General features: G+C 50.2%; 1 protein-coding gene across 1 annotated transcript; it reads left to right on the forward strand.

Annotated features, from left to right (window-relative positions):
- Nucleotides 1-14,669: 14,669 nt before the first annotated feature.
- On the forward strand, nt 14,670-18,219 carry LOC123141456 (rho guanine nucleotide exchange factor 8). Its single transcript, XM_044560595.1, has 5 exons — nt 14,670-15,310; nt 15,429-15,700; nt 15,780-15,854; nt 16,657-17,229; nt 17,320-18,219. Exons 1-5 carry the CDS (start codon nt 15,103-15,105, stop codon nt 17,719-17,721), a joined length of 1,530 nt encoding a protein of 509 aa, XP_044416530.1. The 5' UTR covers nt 14,670-15,102; the 3' UTR covers nt 17,722-18,219.
- Nucleotides 18,220-18,558: the final 339 nt, after the last annotated feature.

The raw sequence follows: 18,558 nt of genomic DNA on the forward strand, positions 1-18,558 counted from the left end.
CATTTCAAGCAGTACATCCCTTGCTTTGCAAGAACTGGAGTAGAAGGAAATCTTGGGCTTTACTTTGCTGATGACTCCCAGGATGTCATATTGACAACGCAACATGGATTTACAATGACGGTTAGCGTAAAACTTGATAAAGATGGTCACTCCTATTTTAATGCGGACCTTTGGAGAAAAATGTCTAAGTGTTATGAACTGAAAGCTGGCAATAAAATTCTAGTGCGTGCACCACAACCTGGTCTAATTAACATGGATGTTTACTTCCCCAACATCATCAGCCGATCAAAGTCTGATCGAGGTTAGTGTCCTTTCAACTTTCTCCATGCTGTCATATGACTATTTAAGCAACCAATTGATCACTATTTAAGCAACCAATTGTGATATCATATTCTGACTCCGTTCCTAGGCAGTAACAAATTCTGTTTACCAATTTATGCGCACTATATATTCTTCTGCCATGTTCTGAATAAATAATACCTTCACACCTTTTAAGCAGGATATGCTGGATGCATAGTGAACGATCTATATGTTACTAAGCGTACCAAATTTCACTAGAAGGACTTGAAGCATGTCATATACTTTGTTGATAATCTGACAGAGATAGCACAGCGTATGAACGCTGGATTTTGGATGGGATTAATTAGACCTATGGTGCACACACTGAACAAGACCAATTGTGTGCACAAAGCGCTGGTAAAAAGTCTTATTTTAATGTTGATGCTCATAAACTATATATATATATATATATATATATATATATATATATATATATATCTTCAACGATATGTTACAATTGTATTTTATTCTACATGTCAACAGAAATTGCCCCTGTAGCAGTTCCTGGATCGATTTCCCGGCATGGTCGAATTACACTTGTGTCTGCTAATAACGCCAAAGTGATTGCAAGGTACTGCATTTCCCGCAAAAATGGAACCATTCAAATTAACAAGTTCGTGCTTCTCGTGGCAATGGATCCATATTGGAAAATTGGAGACACTGTTCTACTCCTACTCTACCAAGGCACAGGAGGGCTCTTCCTTTTCATTAACGGGATGCCGAGTCGCCGTGATCAAGCTGCTTCCAGTGGATAGTTGTGGTTGTTGGCCCTCAGCCTCTTAAAATGTGCTAGCTGTTACTATATATGTTAAGTATGTAGATCTGGACCATATTGTTGTTGGCCCTTAGCCTCTTAAAATGTGATAGTTGTTACTATGTGAAGTATGTAGATATGGACCATATGGTTGTCAAAACCGTGTTATGAAGATCCTCCTTTTGTCGAATAGTGTAACCACTATATATATGTTACTCAATATATGTTACTCAAATGTTGTTACCCAAGTTCATAAATTTTCATGGAAAGTATTAGTATCGTACACAGTTCATTGAGTTTAGGCGCGTGCCCGATGTCCAGAAGGCATTTGCATATTAACTGTCCATATTGCAAATCCACACACATGTTCACATAAGGAAACGTATGTGTAACATACTAATCATCGCACACGAGTACTCGCAGACGCATCGTGTGCGATACTCCTAGCCACCGCAAGCAACTAGTTTGCATTTTTCAATGTTTTTTGTACACACAGAATCACACACAAAGTAACTGTATTGACCGTCTGTGTTGTAATTTCTCATCGCAAACAGTTCATCTGAGTTGGCTGTTTGCTACTTATCACACACATCTTGTTTACACGACTCGTTTGTGTTCTTTTGGCTCATCGCAAATAGTTCATCCATGTGAACTGTATGCTGCATATCACGCACATCTTGTTAAGTTGAACTGTTTCTGTTGTGTTCCCTAATCGAAAATAGTTCGTCCGAGTTAACCGTATGTCGTATATCGCACACACATTGATATGGCTGCCCGTTTATGTTTTTCTACCTCATCGCAATCAGTTCGAATGGATTAACCGTGTGTCCTGCATCGCACACACATTGTTATGGCTGCCCGTTTATGTTGTTCTGCCTCATCGCAAACAGTTTGAATGGATTAACCGTATGCCCTGCATCGCAAACACAACTAAAATCTTAACCGTGTTTGATGCATCCATCATCGCAAATGTTTTGCATCTTTTTTGACAGTTTTTTTACACCACCGTTTGCGATTATTGCATCGCACCCAATTTCGGCAAAGGGTCCCTGACCATAGTGTCGCGTTAGCAGTATCCTGCAGTAGTGCGTGTACATGCCAGCGCCCGTGCCCGTGCGCGCCACGTGCACGCCCCTCCACCCACTGCGGCGTCAGCCCCCGTGTGTTTGGCTGCACCCGCCGCGCCCCCCTCAGCGGCATGGGACGACGCCGTCGACCGCTACCTCTCAGCACCGCCAGCTGTCGTCCTCCCGCACCCCGCCCGTTGATCGCGCGATGACATGATGTTTGATTTACAAATGAAGAACGTTCTGTGCTGCATTGAAGACTTCAACAACGGCGTCCCGGAGGACGACAACGACAACGACGGCACGGCACGCCGCCGCCGGAAAAAGTTTTTTTCTTATGTTTAATACTGTATCTCGATCATATGAATATAAATTCGCAGTATGACTGAATGAAAGATATGGTTTGAGCGAACTTGCGTTTTTCTCTCTTAATGTACAGACTTATCAGACGATTTTCTTTTGAAACAAATGGCAATGGTTTTTAAAAATAAAACACTCATCGTAAACGTTTTAGTTAGAACACCCATATGCAAACCGACAGCTTCCCCAGGAAGCCAAGGGAAAATGTGCCGAGCAGGATTTGTGCGGCACTTGATCGCAAACGGTTCTTTTGGATGACTCGTGTGCAACCACTTACAAACAATTTGGGTATGTTGCCATTTGTCAAACTGGAAAGATTGACATTTATTGATCTAGTAACATTGCCATTTGTCAACCTTGTAACACCGCGATTTGTCAAATATGAAGCTAAAAATCACTAGCAGTATCTAATTTTTGCAACTAAAATTCAGTAATTAAGCATAGATTTCATTCATAGATTAAGCAGTCATTCTTAATTTATACAAACAGTTCAACTCGATAGCTGAACCGACCAAAATTTTCCCCAATTGTTGCCAACCACGTACTGAAATAGCTAGTTGAACTATATATACTAGCTAATTTTAAGTACGTTGTATAGTTCCACCACATCCATAGTAAGATGAACTGAACCAAATAGCCCCTAAATACTACTACTAGTGCGGAGCGGCTTTGTACTACTTCCGACTGCCTCTCCTCTGCCGAGCACGCTCAGTAAGAGGCGGAGGAGGAGGAGCCTACCGACGAGCTGGGCAACCGCAATACGGTGCCTGCCGCTGCTGCAGCTTCAGCGACGCTCACCTCGAATGCCCTCTACCACTCCAGATGATCCCTCTCGAACCGGTGGTTCTCCTCGTAGATCTCCTGATTCCTCGCCTCTGAGACGGCGTGTGCCGCGGCCACGGCAGTGGTAAGCCTCTTTCCATGCTCGACGAGGCGCTCCTCCTCCTCCCGCAGGAACTCGGTGTAGCGTGCAAGGTCGCTGACGCATGTGCGAGCATCCACCTACGCCTCCCGCCTTCGGGCGGCGGCGGCGGAGCGGGTGATGACCCTGGTGGTCGACGGTGGGCTGGCGGCCACGGCGGCCGACGATGGGGTGGCGGCCACGACCACCACCTCCCGCCTTCGGGCCTTGGTGGCGGACCGGGTGATGGCCATGATGGCCGGCAGTGGGGTGGCGGCCATGACGGCGACCTCCCGCCTTCGGGCCGCGGCGGCGGAGCGGGCGATGGCCCTGGCTTTCGACGGTGGTGTGGCGGCAACGGCGGTTGGCAACAGCTGCCGACGGGCAGCGGCGGCGGAGCGTGTGGTGGGTGTTCCGCGCACACCCAACAGGGACACGCCGGGGACTACGCCACCGCCGCGGTATAGCCTCCCAGCTGGAGCTGTCATCTGATGACGGCGGAGTGGCCGAGCGACGATGATGGACTGGTGTCATTGGCAATTGTGGGAGAAGGAACCGAGATAAGCTACAGGGAGGGAGGGGAAAATGCGACGCAGGACTCGCCGGCCGTGAGGGTTTTTATAGCAGGTCGGTAAGCATTGGGATTTTGGGCGATTTCACCGAGTCAAGCGGGAAGCTTGCGCGGGAACCTGCGAGGTTGCGCGGGAATGGGCTCACCGACGATCCATTGGCGCCACCGTTTGGCCAAAAGAACGCCCCCGCGCACTGCGCAAGCTTGCGCTGTAAGCCGTCTGCGGCAGCGGGGTGACAAGACGTGCGAGAGGAGGACGAAAGGCCATGTACACATACGGTTAATAAAAAAATGTTTGCGATTTAATTACCTACTATACCCCTGTCCTGGTTTATAAGTATGATTTACCTAATAAAATAGGAATGCATGTCGCCAAAGATTATATAGTTGGATTTGTATTTGAACATAGTTTCCAATTATATAATTTTTATAACATGCATTAACATTTTGTTGGTTAAATTTGAGGGCAAAGTATGACACATAATATAAAGGGGACTATAAACTAGACGGAGGTGGTAGAACACGGCCGCTCTCTACGCAGCGACGCAACTGTCAGCCGGTTTGTAGGCGACCATTTCTTGCGTGTTCAACTACTCTATACGTGTGGTTGCTTGCGGTTCAGGCGGCCGCGGCGCGCTCTGCTCTCGCGTCCCTCCGGGTGCTCTGCCCTCGTCCCTCCACACGCGCTGCCAGTGTTTGGCGCCGGCGCATGATCACGCATGTTCGTGTGCATGCGGTTGCACCAGGCACGGCGCGACGATGCAGTTACCCGCTGCAAAAACTGCCATGCGGACGCGCAGAGAATCCAGGCCGCCCGCCCCCCATTTATTCCTGCGGCCATTTACCTTCATCTCTCGCGTCACACGACACAATAAGCACACCCACGCCGACACATACAGAGAGGACATCCAGCGGTTCCAATGGCGCTCCCCGTGGCTCCAATAGTGCTCCCAGCGGCCGACGACGACAACGGCGGGGAGTTCATCACGCATCACGTAGTGGACACCCACGTGAGGGGGAAGACCCTCTCAGTGGTGCAGACGAACGATCGGTGGAGAGATCCATCCAAACTATGGAGCAGTTCCTTGCCGAGGACAAGTACCGAGTGGTCCGCTTCGACCTCGAGTACACCATCATTCGCGCCGGGCACGATCAGAAGGTTGCCGTCGCCCAGTTGTGCGTGCGACATGATGTCCTCGTCTACCACTACCACCTTGCCACAAGGCCTTGCGAGCGTTTCTCCAAGTTTATCAACAGCCCCGACTACAGTTTCGCTACGGTGGACACCACCAACGGTCTAAAAGCACTCAAGGTTTCGGACTTGAAATGCCCGAATCTTGTCAACATCCAGCACCACTACAAGGTATGGGGCAGCGACAAAAACAAACTGAACTCCCTGGTTGACCTCGCCTCGGCCATCATCGACCCCTACTACATGAAGACGAAAAATGAGAGCAATAAGGACAAGAACGCCTGGCACAGTGTGTGGCATGAGAGACTGGATGAACAACATGTCAAGTACGCGGCCATGGACGCGTACACGAGCTATGAGATGTACAGGCGGATCGTTCACATGAGGAAGTCTCTTCTTCCTGCCCCAGACGAGGGATCGAGCCACAAAGCAGTGGCGAGAGCGTCACAAGAAGTAGATGACTAGACGATCGTTTCTCCTACTTTAGAATGCATGCAATTGTTTATTGAGGTGTGTGATAATGATCTGTATAGCCACTTATATATATATATATGTGTATATATATATATATACATGTTATTCTACTGTAGAAAGAGCAAATCACACGGCTTATTAGCAGCAATCGTCTCTGTTATTATTGGTCTTCGTACATATTTCTGATTACGGACATGTTTGCTGCGTATCACACACATCTTGTTCAGTTGAACCGTTTCCATTGTGTTGCCTAATCACACACGGTTCATCCTTGTTAACCGTATGCTATATATCCCACACGCCTTCATCTGGCTGCCCGCTTCTTTTGTTACTCCTCATCCCAAACAGTTAATTGAATTGAACCGTATGCCCTGCATCACACACGCAACTAAAATCTGAACCGTGTTTGATGCATCCGTCATCGCAAACGTTTTGCACCTTTTTTGATGGGTTTTTTACACCACAGTTTGCGATTATGGCATCACACATAGTTTTGTCGAAGGGTCTCTGATTGTAGTGTCGCGTTTGGACCATCCTGCAGTAGTGAATGATGTTCCTTTTGCCTCTCCTCACGACAACACGGCTGGGATTGCATGGGTCGGTTATGAAGATGCATTGTGTCATGTGCTTAGCGTGTACCCATGGCTCGTTTTTAGCGATAGCGTTCACGGTAGCGCTCTTGGCGTCGGGTATAGTCATGGTAGTGAAATACCGGTTTTCTCTATCGACATTCTTAGCCCATTTGACACGGAACATCATCGCGTTGTGCAGTCCAGAGTAGTCAAGCTCCCAGATCTCCTGGACCCTTCCGTAAAATCTCTCAGTTGCGCCGTTGTCGCTGCCGGTCATGCATTCCATCGTCACCCCTGAGTTCTAATCATCACTGTCCATATCTTTGGCCTCCGTGTAGAACGTGTATCCGTTGATACCGTATGCCTGATAGGTGACGAGGTTGGGCGAGGGGCCATGTGCTAAGGCGTATATGAGCAATTCGTCCTTACAGCCCTCTTCCGGGGGATTAGCAATAATATGCTCTTTGATCCAATGGTGGAAAGTGGAGTTGTGCTCTCTAGTAACTTGGGCATCCGCCCTGCATACCCCCGGTCATGATACTTCTTTGCGATAATTTCTTTGTGCAGTGCCATGAAAGGATCTACCTCGTTTAGGTGTTGTAGCACTACCAAGTTTGCTCTGTCAAAGTCGTTGCGTCGATCTGAGTATGCTACGTGCAGTTCCCTGCGACCGTTGGAGTGACCTTATCCTTCGAGCTTCCCATCATGCTTGTTAACGGGCAAACCAACACCAACACCAGGCGGCTGGTCTGCGCCATATAGAAAATTCTTGCGGAAAGAGATGCACTCTTGTGTCAGATAGCCCTGGACGATGCTTCCATCCAGACGGGACATGTTACGAACGAATCCTTTGATGATCTCATTCATCCTCTCAAACGGCATCATGTTTTGCAGGAATGACGACCCCGGGTCTATTATGTCGTCCACAATATGGACACACAGATGCACCATGACGTCAAAGAACGTGGGCGGGAAGTACATCTCAAGCTCATTCAGTATCACAATGATCTCTTCCTATAGCCTTCGGAGCTGCTTCACACTGATCGACTTTCGAGAGATGATGTCGAAAAAGTTGCAGAGACCAATAAGCGTGTCACGGACGTGCTTGTCCATTATCCCTCCAAGAGCAACTGGTAGTATTTGCGTCATCATCACATGACAGTCATGGGACTTCATCTCGCTGAACCTTTTCTTGTTCGTGTCTAGATATCTGCTTATCTTGCCACAGTTACCGGAACTAACTTTGACTCCGGTAAGGCACTTAAAGAATTGATCTATCTCAGCCGGACTCAAGGTGAAGAAAGAAGGGGGGCAATAATCCTCTTCCTTTACTTTTTGCCCTTCTTCTCCCGCGCCTCTGTCTCCGTCTCTATCTTGTCTGACTTTTTACGGGGCGGCATGTGCAGATCTTCCCTGATTTTCAAATCTTGCAAGTCTTTTCTAGCCTTTGCCCCATCCTTGGTCTTATCCGGCATGTTCATCAGTGTCGCGAGCAAGCTCTCAAGGACATTCTTACAGAGATGCATTTGATCAAGGTAATGAGGTGTTTCGAGTTTGTGCCAGTACTCCAAGTCCTAGAACACAGACCTCGTCTTCCATACCTTCAGCAGCGGCTCCGGCACCTTTTTCGTCATCTTTCCCGGCGCGGGGCACTGTTCCCAGTTTTTCAACAGCTCATCGATTTCGGCGCCGCTCCGCTTACGTGGGGTCCTCGATGCTCAGCGTGACCATTGAATAGATCTCCACAGTTTCTCCACGGGTCGTCCTGATCAAGTCATCTTCGATGCCCCATGTACATGATTTTCCCAGACCCGCCATCTTTCCTAGACGTTAGCTGCTGAGACGTCGTATCATCCATGCACCGCATGCATCCGCAATATCCATGGCACACCTGGCCTGCGACATATCTGTAACCAAAATTGTCGTGCATCGTTGTGATCAGCGCGGCTCTCATGTAGAAATACTCGCCTTTGCTGGCGTCCCATGTCTTGGCCTGTGTTTTCCATAACGTGTCTAACTCCTCTTGAAGTAGCCCAAGATACAGATTAATATTATTTCCCGGTTGTTTCGGCCCTTGAATCAGCATGCTCATGTGAATGTACTTCGACTTCATGCACAACCAGGGGGGAGGTTGTACATCCATACAAACACGGGCCATGTGCTATGGTTGGTGTTCTGGTTGCCAAATGGATTCATGCCATCGGTACACGCGCCGAGCACGATGTTCCTTGCATTACATTCGAAATACCGATAGAAGCCGTTCAACGCTCTCCACTGGCTTCCATCCTTGACATGTCTCAGCTTCGGATCATCTCCCTCATTGAGCTTCTTCCTCTCCGCATGCCAGCGCATGAGCTTTGCTTCCTTGGGATCTATGAAATACCGCTGGAGACGGGGAGTGATCGGTAAGTACCATACAACTTTCTGGGGAGATTTCTTCCCGGCCTTCTTGTACCGAGAAGCATTTGCACACCGAACAACTTGTTTTTTTGCATGCTCCTTCCGATAAATTATGCGATCGTTGATGCATGCATGGTATCTAACGTGCGGCAGATCAGGAGGGCACACGATCTTCTTGGCCTCATCCACACTAGTAGGACATAGATTCCCCGCAGGAAGAACATCCTTTAGGTACTTGAGATGCTCATCGAGGCTAGTGTCGGTCCATTTGTTTTTAGCCTTCGTCTTCAGGAGTTGGAGCGTGAAACTCAAGCGGGTCACCTCAGGTTTACAACCATCATACAAAGGAGTGTTCGAGTCTACCACCAGTTGCTGCAGCTTAGCCTCCTCTCTAGAAGCAGCTCTCTCAGTACTCGTCTCCTTGCGAAGCAGTCCTTGAACATGAGGGTCCCGCACGATTGAACTTAGTACCGAGGAACACTGCGGTGTGGAGTCCATGTTCTCTCCGCCGCCATGTCTGGCCCCTTCTCCGCCGCCATGTCCGGCCCCTTCTCCTCCGCCATGTTCGGCCCCTTATCCGCCGCCATGTCCGGCCTCTTCCCCGCCGCCATTATCGATCATCTCTTCGTCTTGCCACGTGTCGTCATTGCCTGCCCCATCGACGTCCTCAACATCATCATCCTCATCTTCGATTATCCACCGAGTACAGCCATCCATGAAACCATTCATGAGCAGACGCGCTTCAATACGACCATCGTCATAGGGGTCGAGCCAAACTATTCCTTTGCATCTTCAACACGGACATAAAACCTCTGTCAGGTTATTTTCTTTCATATCCTGCACCGCCGACCGCAACCACCTGTCCACCATCGTTCCACTAACCATCATGAACGCCTGCACGGTAATAATAAACAAATTGATTATAAAAATGCATGCTTGCATCAAAGTCATACAAAAATTTGGCATGACCTTCCCTAAAAATAGCACATATAGATCTAGAGTTTGCCCGGAATTTGCCGAAACGGAAATAAATCGACATTTCGGCAAAACATAGGCAACTCACAAGCACAATTCGACGTCAACTCATGCCACACACACAATTTCCATCATATCGCCCGATTATGTCATATCGCACACACATACACATATTTCCATTCTTGCAAAAGCATGAATTTTTAATCACTTATCTCGAGATCGAGCACATGGTGGAGATGACGATGTAGTAGGGAGATCAAAAGTGGACAAAGCTCTTCTTGACAAGGCTAGATCTAGTTAGGGGTACATAGGTCACTTCACTAAATGCTACATCTACCTAGCTAGCTAATCAGGGAGGAGACAACTTCAACTAGTGGAGGGGGAAGGAAAAAGAGAAAGGAGATGCATTAATGGAGGTGGTGTAGTTATCTAGGAGTAATAAAGAGAGAGAAAGGTAGGTAGAAGAAGGAGAGTAATGGGGGGAGAAGTAGTGAGGAAGAAGCAAAGTGAGGGAGAGTGGAGGTGGGAGCTAGGGGAAAGTGAGGAAGAGAGGATGGGGGAGGGGGAGGGAAAAGGTGGTATATGCTGCGGCTTAGCAGTAGCGCTGGTCGTGAACCGCGCTACTGCTAATAAGATAGCAGCAGCGCGCTTCTGGCACACGCGCTACTGCTAAGCGGGGCCCGCCATGTGGCCAGTTTCAAAATTAGCAGTAGCGTCACCCAAAAAAAGCGCTACTACTATTACTTTATCAGTAGCGCGGTTATCAAGAGCGCGCTACTGCTAAACCTAGGGTGGCTGGAACTGTCGATCGATTTTTGTAGCAGCGTGGTTCCACTGAGCCGCGTTACTGCTAAGTAAGTAGCAGTAGTGCCTCTTTTGATCCCGCGCTACTGCTCATTAGCAGTAGCGCCTCTTCCTGTACCGCGTTGCTGCTAAGATTCTGTGTATAAGGTTTTCCCTAGTAGTGCATGGAAGCATAATTAACCTTTTAGATCATAAAAGCTCCCATGACACCATGTTGGGATAGAAAAAGAGGTCGTTGTTGGCTCATAGAGGATGCGATGGCAGAAAAATCCTCCTATGGAATGACTACTATGTGTGGTTGGTAATTAAATTTGTTGTACATTTGCACTATGCGGTAGAATTTGAATGAAGCCTACTAATTGCACCAACCGGGTTACATTATTTTATTTTGCAGCAAAATAGGATCAAAATGCTGCCAAAAAATAAATGATTTTATGTTTTATTTGGGAAATTTAAACTAATTCACGCCAGCCATGTATTGTGGCGTCAGCTTCATTCCATGAGTAATGCATCCACGATCCATTGCCTCTAGAACATGAAAAGTAAATATAATGCACCTGAAATTTGCTATGATGTTTTTCCAGTAAACATGTCTCACCTGAAATTGCCTGTTTCACACTGTCGTGGTCACGCGTGACTTCTCCATTCGACACGGGCGCGTGGCCTTGCTCGTTTCTATTGCAGCTGCGTTCACCTCGATGTGCCAGCTTCTCGACTCGCCAGGGACATGGTATGAGAGGAGGGCCCTAAGCCGATGATCCTGATTCCTTTCGTTAGGAGGGAACCAGACGATGCCAATTCCAATTTCCCGCTATTATGAAAAGAGATCTTGCTAAATTAGTTAGTTGAAAAACAATTACTTGTTATGTTTCTATTAACGTTTACAAAAAGTGTTCACCAACATTTACTGTGCACCGAGACTCGTCGTAGAAAATGGACATGCCTAATGACTGTCGAATTCGTTGCCAAAAATCTGGCTAGAACGTCACCAGAGTTGCCAAAGACGCTACCTCGGGAGGAAAACACCTCGTGACGGTGGACCGACACAGAAAATGATTTCAGACGATGTATTATGTTTCGTCACCAGGGTTTTTGTCACTGAATAGAGCAGATTTTGTAGTGTTACCATGTATAGCCCCACTTGTCGTGGCCTGCATGCTTAGGGTGTTGCTTGAGTCATGTTATATCTTGTTCTTGCTCCTTATGGTTTTATGTTCACCTGGCTCCGATACATTATCTTACTTATGTTATGCCATGTTATGTGAAAAATATAGTAAGGTAGAAAGGCAATAATGGGAGGCCATGCATGGTTATGTGTCAGTGCTTTGTTCCACTCGAGCCAACCTAGGACCCGAGCTTGGGGTGATCTAAGATGAGTGCGCTAACCACTCATGAGAGGTTTTATGGGTCTCCCCTTGACCGAGTACCCAAAACTGCATACCTTGTCCATGGGCCATAAGCTGGTTTTCCACTTGGTGCATGCACATATAACATGCTTTTGCAGATACGGATGAGATGGTTATGGATGATGTTACTATTTTACCATTAGGGGCTTCCCCTAATGGATCGGACACATATCACTATGGAGCTGATACAAGGGGTTACCCCTGGATTTGGTCTCTATCCACCTTGGAAGCTCTTGCATATGGTTGAGTTTGACTCAAAGGTATGATTGGACTCTTGATTCGGGTTTAACTCAATCCGGTGGCTGACTCGGATGCAGCGTAGGGAATTTGTCACACTCTATTGAAACCCTGCCGATACATGGCATATAATCTAGTTAGCTAGCTTTTCAGGGACGATCCAATTAAAGACGTGCCCTATAGTTCTTTATTCCATAAAGTTTTGCCCAGTCTTGTTTACATCCGCTGCCATAGGGAGTCGAAGCCAGGACCTAGGGTACGTGCTACTAAGATCGCTACAACCACTAGGCTACAAAACCTTTTTTAAATTTGACTCTTTGGAGTTGTTGTAAGTATATGTTATTGTTGTTGCAGATTATTTCGTGACTTGTGTTGCGGTGCCAACCATTGCATCCACATGGTGTGCACGTTTCCATGTGTGCATTGTGTGAAGGTGGCGCCTTATGATGATATTATGCAGCGGTAAGTGGAGGTTGCTGGATCTACATACTGCTGGTCATGGAGCGCATTGGGTGTGCTGACCGAGGTGGTGTGTGGTTATTTGTACCATGATATAAACGAGGGGAGATTGATTGGTGCACCCTCTAAGAAGTGTTGTTGGGCCATCATGTCCGGATTCGAGAATCAAACAAGAAATGAATCATCACTTACCAGCAGTTAAGGTGACTAGCCCATGATGGTTGTATATCACTAGCAGACTACATTTGACAATTGGTCAATGATAATCTCCATCCAGATATGAGCTGACTAAGGATGAGAGAAGCACTTATCACTTGCTGCTTGCCCTCGAAGCAGGCGCTTTATATATAAAGCAATAACCAAACAAAGTACACAGCCAAACGATAAAAGGTGGAGGGGAAGCCCTCTAACAAAGCCGATCCCAGGATAACCAGATCATGCAGAATGCATGCGACTATGCAAATAAAAGATGACAAAGGAAGAAATGATAACAATGCCACACTACGCCCTAGTAGACCTACGCTCCACGACAACGCCCTCGGGAGGGAAAATGGCGCAAAGCGTTGCCACTGCTGAGTCCAGAACGGACAAAGGTTTTCAACCGAAGCCCAAACATGGAGAAGAGCCACACGATGACATCTTCAAGAAGAAACTTGCCCTGCGAGTGTTTCCATCATCAGCAACAAAGCGCAGAGCTTTCACTTGGCCGCTCCTAGGTGTCGGTACCATGGCAAGCGTGACGAGCACAAATCCCCAGACTGAGATCAGGGTGCCTCGACAGCTAGAGCGCGCTCAAGCCACCTACCGCTATATCTCTCGCCGCCCACACGGCCAAGAGACGTAGCCATCACCACCGCCATGGAGCCCGCCAGAGAACCCATCATGCGGACCACCTTCCAATCCCTAGGAGAATGCCAATTGTCCGCTTCACAATGACCAAACCATGGCAGGTAAAGCCCGACATCAGTCACTGAGCCAGGGTCAGCACCACCACCGTAGGGGAGCCCACACGTACAGTCCACTCAAGTCCTAGTGGGACAGGGGACACAACCTAGTAACTGTCGATGGCCATTGTTGAGAACAGCTGAGACGATGCCAAGTCCGCAACCTGAGGCACTGGTCCAACAGTCGGCACACCGCTGCCCCATCCACCACATCCACGGACCGACATCGATGCTACAACAAGAAGATGACTCCCTAACTAAGTCGCAAGTTCCCACCTTGGCTTGATCGGCGGCGACCCAAAGCCGAGAAGCCCGACTCCAAGGCGACAGCATGCCAAACCTCGCTCGAGGAGCACCCAACCCTGAGCAGGAGGACCATGTCAAACTCCATACCCGATGGTCGATCCATGTCGCCGATCCGCTGTCAGAGACACGAACCGGGACAAGGTGAGCGCTGCTCCATGAAGAAAGAGAGGCCGCTCATGGCGGGCGGCAACTCCGGTCGCCGAGCAGCCGTGTGAATGCCATGCCCCGCCTCTCCATCACCTCCTGGTGCCATGATCCGCCACCACCAGTCCAAGCCACGGCCACCACCCACCTCCCCATGTCCCGCCTCTCCCGCCTTCACGCCCGCGGGAAGGACCACCGGTATCCACCGCCTTCATCAGCCGCGACTGAAGCCCCATGGATGCCTAAGCATGTTGCGTCCACCCAAGCCGCGGGGACACACAGGGATTCAGAACACCGTCGCATGGCACCCACCAGCAAGCACCCAGACGAGCCCATTCCCTTGCCTTGCGCCACCTGCCGGAGCCTCGGTGACAGATCCGGTCGGAGGGAGGGAGAGGGGTGGGGGGTTTCTACCTTTAATCTTCCGCCAGGTTGCCCGGTTCGCACGGGTAGAGTCATATATGACTGGTCCAGCTGGGCCGTCAGTGATAAACGTCAACGCTGACGGTTAGCCCAGATCATCAGTCAGACGATTTCTATTGGTGTATTGCCGCCGGCAGGGCACAGCTAAGCAAATCAATCAATCTAGCCACGCTTTATTTTATATTATAATAATTATAAGAAAAACATCAGCAAGGCAAGGAGTGGGCGGGAGCATTCGTCTCTGCCCATTTCCCGGGCTCTCCAAACAGGGCAATGCCACGGCGACCACCCATAGAAATTGGACGACGCACCAGAAGGACTTAATCGTCGTCGACCCCTGCCCTCCACCCCACGTTCGCGCCCTGCTTAAAATTAGGCAGGCGCCGCGCCCCCTTTTAATTTTTTCGGGGCCGGACCTGCCAACCTCCCTCCCTCCTCCACGTACAATACAATGCAATGCCGGCCGCAGCAGTAGTGCGCGACATGTCCCCGAGCCTCGCTGTTGTTTCTTGATTTCTTCTCTCTGCTCCTTGTGTTGTTTGGTCCTCTTTGGTCTAACCTGAGATCTATCAACGAGCGTTATTGCGGCTTTTGTCCTTGTTCCTGGGTGAGGAGAGGACGCCGGCCGTTTCTAGCACCGGGTGCTGCTGATCCTGTTCTTCGTCACGGCGGCGGCCTTATCGCTTTGGTCTCCGGGAAGCCACGGCGGTGCACGACCGCCGGGGCCAACGTGCCCACGCCTTGCGCGTCAAGCTCGAGGCGGTGGGCTGGGTGATGGTGCGGTTCCTCCGGCGGCATAGCCTTGACAAGAGCAACTCGCACACCCACCTACGGAAGGAGGAGCAAGAGAGCAACAGCTGTACAGAAAGCGACACGGCGGAGATGCAAGAGCCCGGTGGCAATGGCGGCGGGGGTGCTCCCCCGCTGCCCAACGGCCGGACGGCGCCTCGCTCCCGTCTCGCACGCGACGGGCCGCCCTCAGGCATGCCAGTTTTGATTGATTCATTTCGCTAAACTGCGTTTTAATTAGTTAAGGTGCCAGTTAATTTGGTCGATGCGATTGTGCCAGTTAACCATTCTGGCTTGTTTTGTTTGGTCAGATTTGGACGTGATGAAGGAGAGATTTGCGAAGCTGCTGCTTGGAGAGGACATGTCAGGGACCGGGAAAGGCGTGCCGTCGGCTCTAGCGCTGTCCAACGCCATCACCAACCTGGCCGCGTCCGTCTTTGGGGAGCACCGCAAGCTGGAACCCATGGCGCCGGACACCAAGGAGCGGTGGAAGAAGGAGGTCGGCTGGTTGCTGTCCGTCACCGACCACATCGTCGAGTTTGTCCCGACAAGACAGACCGCCGAGAACGGCACTACCATGGAGGTAACAAGCTCTTCTTTCCATCTGACTAATAGCATCCATCCTTGTAACATCTTGGGGTTGGTTCCCTTTCTATCCACAGATCATGTCGACAGCGCAGCGTCGCGACCTGCAGATGAACATCCCCGCTCTGCGCAAGCTGGACGCCATGCTCATTGTAAGTGCTATTACCTTATTAGGCATCTCCAACAGCAACCTGCAAAAGACCTCCCGCATTCATCTATGGATAGGGAATCAGTCCGCGGACACGGATGCGGGAAGTCGACATCTAATGCTAGTCGCATACATTTTCACCGTAACTCGAATCAACTACAGGAAATTCAATCAGAAAGGATGAATTTTGATATAAACACGGCGGATTTCATTGGAAGTAGGATATTTGTACATAAATTCCGTCCAGTGAACTAAAAACCTAAAACTACACTATAACATACTTCACACGGTGACCTCATAGCCAATGCCGGCCTGGCGGGCTGCTCCTCCTCCATCATTGTTGCCCGTCGTCGTCAGAGGAGTCGTTGTCGCGCTTGGGGCGCCGGAAGGTGGTGGCGCCGCGGCAATGCTTCCCGGCAGTCGCCTGACGCTCAAGGATGATCCTCTCCGCCTCCTCCTGCGCCGTGCATAGTTAGGCCGCGGCCACCGAGGATGTGGGCTGGGGGAGAGGGCGGCGGTTGTTGGAGGCGTCGTCGTTGATGGCGACGACGATCTCGGTGAGGGACCATTCCTCGCCGTACGTGGCCATCTCCCCGTCGAGGTGGCAAAGACGGCGCTTAGCCGTCTCAGACGTCGTCACGGAGCGGTCCAGGGCCCAGGCGTATGCTACGTTTGGGTCCGCCCAGATGTGCGGCGGAGCGGCGGGATGTCGGAGTTCGCAAACTAGGATCGGCGGAGTCCGCAAACTAGGATCGGCAATGGTCGTAATGCATGAACATGAATGTTTGGTGGCGGCATGCATGCAGGGTTACATGGACAACTTCGTGGACCAGACCGAGTTCTGGTACGAGAAGGGCGGCGACAATAAGCGCGACGACGACAAGTGGTGGATGCCGACGGTGAAGGTGCCGGCGGAGGGCCTGTCGGATGTGACCCGCAAGTGGCTGCAGTACCAGAAGGAGTGCGTGAACCAGGTGCTCAAGGCCGCCATGGCCATCAACGCGCAGGTGCTGGTGGAGATGGAGATCCCAGAGATCTACATCGAGTCGCTGCCCAAGAAGGGCAAGACGAGCCTGGGCGACGCCATCTACCGGAGCATCACCGACGAGGAGTTCGATCCGATCGAGTTCCTGGAAGGGGTGGACCTGTCGACGGAGCACAAGGTGCTTGATCTCAAGAACCGCATCGAGGCCTCCACCATCATCTGGAAGCGCAAGATGCAGACCAAAGACGCCAAGTCCTCCTGGGGTTCCATCATCAGCTTCGAGAAGCGCGAGCAGTTCGAGGAGCGCGCCGAGACCATCCTCCACCTCCTCAAGCTTCAGTTCCCCGGAGCCCCACAGTCACAGCTCGACATCTCCAAGATCCAATACAACAGGGTACATACCTGCGCCTTCCCGACCATTCATGACGCGTCATGCATGTGATGGTTCGCTCGTTGGTTGTTGATGGTGAAGTTGCATTGGCAGGATGTTGGTTACGCGCTCCTGGAGAGCTACTCGCGTGTCCTAGAGAGCCTGGCGTATAGCGTGATCTCGAGGATCGAGGACGTGCTGGGTGCGGACGCGGCGGCCACGAACCTGACGGCGAGCGAGGCGGCGCGGAGGCAGCTGGAGATGAACGCGCCAAGGAAGCTGGACGCCAGGGAGGAGCTGGAGAAGCTCAACGAGGCGCCGGCGTCCATGACGCTCTACGACTTCATGGGATGGCACTTCGACCAGGACGAGCTCATGAGGAAGAAGGAGGAGGGCACGCTCGACGAGGCGGGCGAGGCCATGCTGCTCAAGAAGGCGCCAAGCCTCGCCCCCAAGAAGTTCTCCTACGTGGACAGCCTCGCCGGCGGCGTAAGGAGCCCCTCCGCGCGTCACTGATCGTACGCCATTGTCATCTCGAGAGAGCCAGGCCAGCACATATCGATCAAAGCAACAACGGGAACCAATCGATCCAAGATGGCATGGCAATGTACATATCTGAGGAGTGCACTTTGTACGTATTGGAGATCGACATTGGAGTGCACAGATCATCACCGGCTCGATCGATCCATCGGCCGGACTCGTTCATCCCTCTAAGTAGACCGGATTGAGCAATTCTAGAGGACGGGAAAAGGACGAATGAACAGGATGGTTTGATCAGCTACACATTATTTTACTCTCCTTGCTCTCCGCCCGACATGTGCATTGCTCGGGTTGCTGTTGTACGTACGTGGCTACTGATTTATTTTTGTAGGTACTTCTCATTTACTCCCCGGGAGAGGAGACGCTGAACTCTCTGGTATGTGTATAGCCAGCGGGCAAACACATTGTATTCATTGATTTGATTTAATCTAACCATTTCTAGACTCGGTTCCCCTGTTTCAGAGGGCAAACACACCTGATTATGCCAATTAACCATTCTAGCTTGTTCTGTTTGTTTGGATTTGGACGTGATGAAGGAGAGATTTATGAAACTACTGCTTCAAATCTGTTGTTTAACGGATTGGAAATTGCACACCTCATGCCAAACTTGGCAGGCGAATGAGCAGCCAGTGAGGATGTGTTGCATGCACTCTAGCTCCTGGTCACAAAGGAGGCAGTGAGGCACGTGTGGAAGCGTGCCTAGTTAGTCGGTCGGCAGACCAACATCGGTCTAGGAGGGCATGAGTTGGTCGGGGATCGGGGAAAGGGTGGTGTGACGCAGAAGCCGCTAGAGATCGACGTACTAGACCATTG

Source organism: Triticum aestivum, chromosome 6D, assembly GCF_018294505.1.
Source record: "Triticum aestivum cultivar Chinese Spring chromosome 6D, IWGSC CS RefSeq v2.1, whole genome shotgun sequence".
Taxonomy (NCBI): Eukaryota; Viridiplantae; Streptophyta; class Magnoliopsida; order Poales; family Poaceae; genus Triticum; species Triticum aestivum.